General features: G+C 36.5%; 1 protein-coding gene and 1 long non-coding RNA gene across 2 annotated transcripts; one reads left to right on the top strand and one right to left on the bottom strand.

The window, feature by feature from the left end:
* LOC129800890 (uncharacterized) lies at positions 1-5,960 on the bottom strand. Its single transcript, XM_055845619.1, has 3 exons — positions 5,711-5,960; positions 1,374-1,918; positions 1-1,313 (listed from the first exon to the last, which is right to left on the bottom strand). The coding sequence occupies exons 2-3, from the start codon at positions 1,878-1,880 to the stop codon at positions 435-437; spliced, it is 1,386 nt and encodes a 461-aa protein (XP_055701594.1). The 5' UTR covers positions 1,881-1,918; positions 5,711-5,960; the 3' UTR covers positions 1-434.
* Positions 4,513-6,045, top strand: LOC129800891 (uncharacterized). The gene is made up of 2 exons (XR_008751661.1): positions 4,513-5,559; positions 5,633-6,045. It is a non-coding gene; the product is annotated as an uncharacterized LOC129800891 (long non-coding RNA).
* Positions 6,046-7,527: the final 1,482 nt, after the last annotated feature.

The following is a 7,527-nucleotide window of genomic DNA, read 5'->3' as shown; positions in this document are numbered from 1 at the left end:
CAATAACTTTTGTTTGTAAATATGTTTTCATAATTTTCTATGAGAGAGAGCGAGATGACTAGATCTAGATTTCACTCACTCTCACTGAAATGTCACAAACATCAAAACAAACATGTTTACAAATTTCAATGAGAGTGAGAGAGATCAAAAGTTATATTCTGTGCGTTGGTGCATAAGAATGACGATAAAATTACAAAATTAAAAACATTGCTTTTCGCCACCACAATTCCAAAATTTATAGAGCAAAACAATTCAAACATTCCTATCGTATCGTTGAGTAACCATATTGAAAATGAGTTTATAGCACGAAAAATAATCTAATAATTATTGTTGCTACATAACGTATTGATCGTATTTGATCACTCCTTGTAATTGCAAATGAACCTTCCACTAATCCGAACCACAACCTCTGAAGAAATGAGAAAGAATTAAACTCAAATGGAGGAATTAATGGGGATTTTTTGCCTTAAGGCAATCTTCTCGGCTTTACTCTGAATGCGTCTATTGAGATACCTGGCGATGCCGACGCTGGGAGCATGACATCCTCTGACCCCATTGGCTGTCTCAAATCTCTGATACTCTGGTTTGCATTCACAAGTTGCTCTTCCATTAGCTCCCTTTGCTGGTTCTAGCCATTCTCCTGGCCCACAGGGCCCTCGGGTATAAAGTTTGTGACACTCTCCAGCCACCTCAGCCATCCCCGGAGTTCCTCGACAAGCACTGGCTTGAGGTTCTCTCTCTGAGCAGGTCTGGGAGAGAGTGGTGACAATCCCTGCACAACCACATACTCCGTTGTAGGATACCCCGTCAATTGAAGGTCGAGCAGTGAAATCAAAAACAATCACTGAATGGAGAGTACACGGTCCTTGGGTTCCAATTCGATAGCAGGAAGCATCAGCTGGAAAGAACAGTTCACCCTTAGCGCAGGGATTCTTCACGCAAGTGGAATTGGAAGCCATGAGAAATTCTCCAGCTTCACAGGGACCTCGAGTAAACGCTCTATAGCACAATCCATCTTCTGACCACAGAACATTTCCTTCACGGCATCTGCACTGTCCTCCGGAACCGCCTTCCTCTATCTGAAAGACATGTCCTCCTGGACAGGGTCCAGGTGCGCCCAATTCAAAGCACTGTCCAGATTCTGTGTGAAATTGTGGCAAATCTCTCCGACAACCACATTCTCCACTAGGCAAAAAAAGATCTCCCTCTGGACAAGGACCGCGGGTAAAGTGTTCGTAGCACAGTTCATCTGCGAGATGAAAGAAAGGCGCTAAATGGCCAGAAGCTTGACAATGACACTCAGCCAAATTGTCCTAAAAGGTTGAAAGGAAACTACAAAAAATATTTCGCAAAGACTAAAGAATTCTTTATACTTTTGCTGCTGTGAGGAGTTTTCCTCGTGGACAAGGGCCTCTCGTCAGCTTGCCATAACACTTCCCATCTGCTGGCCAGAAGATCTCTCCATCGCTACAGTCTCCAGGAGTTCGACAAGCTCCCCATCTACCCCTTGATATCTTTGCCATCGATTTGAGCGGAGGATCTTGCCGAGGGGCAAAAAATTGACCAGCATCACAGGGATCTTGTGCAAAGAGACGATGACATCGTGCTGTGAGCGGACTTTGAGCAGTCCCTGGTGGGCACCGACACTCTGCTCCAACTCCCGATGGAGAAGGACTCAGTTCCATTGTGTCTGGACATGGAAATCCCAGCTGAAAGATGCGAAAGCACTGTTGAAGTGGTGGCCAGAAGAGCAATTGCCAACCACCAGGACGAGCAGCACAGGGATTTCTGGCAGGATCAGCCCATGGTGGAGGTACAATAGCAGTCTGAAAGGGCTCAAGTATCCATAGGATCATCACCAGATCCACGAGTCTCCTCATCGTACACCAGAAGACTTTCTGATAACTCTACGCCTTCCCTGAAGTAAAAAGTTTTTAGTCAAGATTCTTGTCTTTCAAAATTAGCAAAATTACTATTTTCAGCTTTTACTGAATGTGATAGTAAAAAGTAGAGCAATCTATCACTAACGAATATCCATGTTATGCCTTGCCTAAACACACTCACGACTTAAGCCGAGAGACGACTTAATGGAAAATGATCAAAGTGTAGTTTGACCATTATTTCTAATATAATTACGCTAGGCCGTCTCTCGGCTAATCCTCAGGTCTGTCAAGGTGGTCAAGGCCCTTACTTTTAAAAAACGGAAAATACGTATTCTCGCCGCTAGTTATAATGCATATAGTTATTCGAGGAGAGTTGGAACAGTAGGATAGATGGACCACTTCGCCTCCTGCCTACACCCTATGCACGATCTCCACCTCATTTGGTCTTTTGTGCCCTTCAACATTCTAATGAAAACCCCTAAGTTACAGCTTTTTACCTTTAAAATTGTACGAGAAAATTGAAATTGAATTTTTTGGATGTCTGAAAAATGGCCAAAAATTTTTATTTTGCCATAAGAATACATGTATTTGGGGGTTGAGGAGAGATGGAACTTAATAATAGTTTTGGCAACACTTCCGGTGTGAATTTTGGTAAATGTTCTTCAAAATCTTTCCAAGTATAAATCTTAGAAAATATTCTAAGATATTCTAATATTTCCTTAAATTTCTGGTAAGACTGACTTGATACACTCAGCAAAATTGCCATTGAGTATTTGAGCCACATATTCCACAAAATAAATCATTTATACTGAAAAAATAAAATAAACTCCAATAAATTCAATGAAATAGTGTTCATGTCTAAAATCACTTCCCTCCTATTCTAAATTAATAAAATAAACTATAAATATGTTGCTGAAATTAGGGGTGTCAGTTGTACGAACTCCATCTATAAAGGATTATCGGGCATGTAAAGGGGAACAAATGTTCCCATATTAAGAAAAAAATCAGTTCATCGAGTTCATCAAAATCGGAGATATAGGCACCCAAGTATCAAAAAAACGGCAAAAACCGTTTTTTTGAAATGAAATCAATATGATAAGTTTTTTTTTTAAATGATTTGACCCTAGCAATAGAAATAATAGCATGAGAACCCAGGGACAAAATCACTGTTGCACAGTGTAATAAACGGGTCCCGGTCAAAATCCCGAAAGCCAAAATCCCGAATTCTTAAAAGTATCATAGCTACTCCCACGATTGCACTCGCGCTTGCTGGAGGCAAAGGGAAATCTTCTGTGCCTTGGGAAATTATTCTAAACATTTTCATCCATATAATTTCATCCCTTTCAGGATTTTAAAAATTCGGGATTTTGGCTTTCGGGATTTTGGCTTTCGGGATTTTGGCCCTTTCGGGATTTTGGCGTTCGGGATTTTGGCTTTCGGGATTTTGGCTTTCGGAATTTTGGCTGCCACCGTAATAAACCAGTTTAAATAACTTCAGTAAGAATAACTTCATAAATAACCAGTAACTCGGTATGGACACAAAAGTTGTGCGAAAAGATAATTCACGTAGAGCTCTATCTCATAAAGTCCAATGTCCATAGCATTACACGAATATGAGACACTTTACTATCTTCTTTCTGAATCTTTAAAAAATCTTAGTTAAAGACAAGTAAGTATGTGATAGCGTTTTCAACACACAAAAAAATGGAAAATTCTTAAACAGGAACACCCAGAAATTTAATTTCAAATCCCATCCAATGAATGCCAATGTCCTAATTCTAAATCCTTGATAATTTAGTTTTAATTGTAATTTGCAAATCTCAAGACATTTTTAATTTTTCAGCTAATGCTGAACTTAAACTCCTGATCTCTTAGCGTCAAAGAGATAGGGATTCTAGCCCAGTTCATTGGCAAAAAGCTTCTGAATTTAAACGCCTGGGGAATACACGTCCAATTTAAGTTCCCGGTGTCTTATGTATTCGTAATTTTAGAGTCAAAATTTTTCTTGACTTGACTTAATTGTATCCTTAATCTGTGTATTTTTTTTCATTTGGGTTGTAAGTTGTATCGTACTCTAATACCCAATGTCCAACAATTTTTCTTTTTGACAATTCAGTGAGAGTGAGTGGAACCTAAATCTAGCTAGTCATCTCACTGACTCTCATAGACAATTTTGAAAATATATTTGCAATCAAGAGTTATTTGTGTATTGAGCCATAACGCATGGAACGTAGCTTGTGGTGTATATCTTCTTATCTTCATTATAACATTTTTACTATAGAGAGATACATCAACGTTCTTAATTCTCTCATTTTGGATATTCTTGTGCTCGGCTCAGACTAGAAATTATCCTTTGTGTTACTTATTTTTGAGATTTAGAAAAACATAATTCATACAACCTCTTATTTAATAGTATGAGAACTGTAAAATATAGTAAGTATAAATCTAACTATATGTTTAGTTTGAATAATGAAATAGTTGAAAGAGCTTTAACCCATAAGTAAAAAAATACTTCCATAAATTATCAGAATTTTATGAAAATATAAGCCCGTTTATTTATATTGTTTATGGGAACTACTTGAAATTTGTGACCAATATTTGTTGCAGTATTTATTTTTGTTTAATTAACACAATCAAATAATATTGTTTGACACCTTTATGAAATTAATTTCCACGACTTTATCCATGTAAATATCGCCCTACTTTCTCACTACTTATAAAATTATTATGGAAAAATATTTTGTGATTACAGTACAGTATCCATTTTAAGGACCAGTGGACACTGGTAATGCTGGTAATGGTGTTTCTACTGGTTCTTCATTTGTAAAATCAACTCAAGGAAAAAATATGTGCCATGACTTAACTGTCTTCTAGTTCTAATATTCATTATATTTAAATCTTTAAGGCCAGCTTCCTTCCATGCATAAATAAAAGATTTGCTTGGTCAGGAAAAATAGGGAGATGAAGCACCAAAGACATGAGATTCCACGTGACACACTTGATGATTACGTATTGCGAGAGCCCAGATATTATGTACGAAATGACCCAAATCTCCTTCTCTTTCGCACGCATTTTTTTCAGCCGTTAAATCACCTTTATTATACCTGAAAATATAATCTTTTCTTGGTCTCTCTCACTTCCACTCATTCTCCGGCCAGATTACGTGTCATCGCGACGCCTGAGGCCAAGAGTCTTATATTAGTGGTTGATGTTTGTGATGCAACGGACCAAATGAAATCAACGAAATCGAAAGTTTAAGATCCACACATCTATCTAATTGCCTGAATCTCCCCATAAAATGGTGATTCTCTTACAAAAATTTCTTGGTTCAGGTAAAAAATAATAAGATAGATATATTTGTGAGGTCTCTCCAGGTAAAAGAGACCAACACATTTGAAATTACCCAGAGTATAACGGCAAAGGTCACATTGAGTTGAGATTGTATGGTAAAGCCCCAGCATGTTTTTGCTGGCAAAGAAAACCACTTTTAGAAATCAACATTAAAATGCACAAGTAATAGTGGGGCTCTTTTTTCGGTAAAGGAGGAAGAGACAAGAGATTTTACCCACGGAAAGTGAAGCAAATCAACTTGAAGAATTTTCTTTTTTTTAGTGATCTTCTTGAGCTCTCTCTCTTTCCATTTTGAAATTCCTTCACGTACTTCAACTGTTCACTGGTAGGTCTCTCAATGGCTAATTTGACGAGTTCATCGTCTTGTTTACCAACCATCTTCATCTTCATTTATTAAGTGGTCCAAATGGAGGAAAAAAACAAAACACCCACATTACATTTGAAAAAGAATTTCTCACAAGATCATCAGCACCAACCTGATGAATTGTCATTGAAGAAACAGATCAGTTTTAGATGTCAGAGGTCATAGCAATTATTTTTGGTTCACACAACTCTTTTTGTACTGATTTGACGATCGTGGAGGAATGGCAACATAGAGGAGCACGATAGAGACGTGAATCCGCGGCGAGAGATCGTGTGAGACTAGCCAGAGACACACACAAAATCCCATGTGGTTGCGGAGGCCTCCAGACCAGAGAACTACCAGAAAATGCTGGAAGGGGTTTTTATTGCTATTTGGCCTTCGTATCTCTCAAACATATTTTCAATACCAAATCCAAAATAAAAACCCTTTTTAGTGGTTTATCACAGGTATCTTTTGTATTGTTTTCATATTTTAAGGGGGGTGGGGTCATTTTTGGTTAATGTAAACATGTTTTCAAAATTTCCTATGAGAGTGAATGAAATGTATATCAAGTCATCGCGCTCTCCCTCATTGGAATTATTGTGCGTTGGCCATAATGCTCAGCGCACAATAACTTTTGTTTGTAAATATGTTTTCATAATTTTCTATGAGAGAGAGCGAGATGACTAGATCTAGATTTCACTCACTCTCACTGAAATGTCACAAACATGTTTACAAAACAAAAGTTATTGTGCGTTGGGCATAATTCTTTGGTAAAAATAATCAGTAAAAATTCTCTTGGTCAGTAAATTCAATTATCAATAAAAATATTGGAATGATCAGTAAAAATTGTAATTTTGAATAGTAAAAAAGCCAATCCAGTCAGAAAAATTGATTTGTCTTTTAAAATTGACTTTCTATTAAATTTTTTCAACAAAATTTTGTATAATTTTTCTACTTTCTAAATAGAACTGCAATTTAAAATTTTAATTTTAATTTGGTATAAACTTTGTTGTATATTTAATAATAAAAAAAGGTTTCATAACAAGTATTATGTTTTATTACACATTTTACATTTTTTTTATTACTAATACAAATACAAAATCAAATTACGAGTATAGTATTGGGAGATTACAGAACTCGGTTTTGAAAATACTCAAATCGTTCTTTTTATTTTTTTCTTTAACGCCAGAAAAAATTCTATATAAAAAAGCCAACTTGTCATGGACCCTTTATATTATACAATACATGATCTGTTATGTTTGACCTTCAAAATTTTAACTAAAATAATACGAAAAAAACCCGTGATTTTGACTTTAGAACGGTTCTTTTAGTAATTTAAAGAAATAGAAAAAATTAAACTAAACCACAGCTATAGTTTTCCAGGATAGGCTTAGTGTGGACTTCGCTGAAATTCGGGCCCTGCATTTACTAGGCCTACTACGTTTAATTCACCCGACGAGAGCTTCCAGAAAAAGATGCAACAGTGATCATCAATTTGGAGTGATTTGTCTTCAAAATTCATTTCTAAAACCAGTTCTTTCACTTCCATATCTAATCTGATGTCCCGTCAAATTTCCTGTTTGAAGAATTTGATGTGCCTTTCATTTTTTCGCATCGCAACTCTATTTTTAACTAACTGTAACTATCTATAATCTTTTTTATGTTCATCCCATATCAAGGAATGAGTTTAATCCTAGCCCCCAGCCGTTGAATCCCTTTTCAATTAGAATGCCACGTACCACCAATAAAGCGGTAAAGGAGCATCCTTGATGAAACTTGATTTTTTAGGAAATCAAATATTTGCAATAGCCATCCCAAATACTTATTTTAATGATAACAAAAAAAAAGAAAATGTTGAATTGAATTCAAACTGTAAAAAAGGGGTGGCAAAGCGCCCCAGGCTTTGCAAAATGCTTGAACTCGTGACTTAGATGCTATACCTCAAAA

Source organism: Phlebotomus papatasi, chromosome 2 (assembly GCF_024763615.1).
Source record: "Phlebotomus papatasi isolate M1 chromosome 2, Ppap_2.1, whole genome shotgun sequence".
NCBI lineage: Eukaryota > Metazoa > Arthropoda > Insecta > Diptera > Psychodidae > Phlebotomus > Phlebotomus papatasi.
This window is presented reverse-complemented; position numbering and strand designations above follow the sequence as displayed.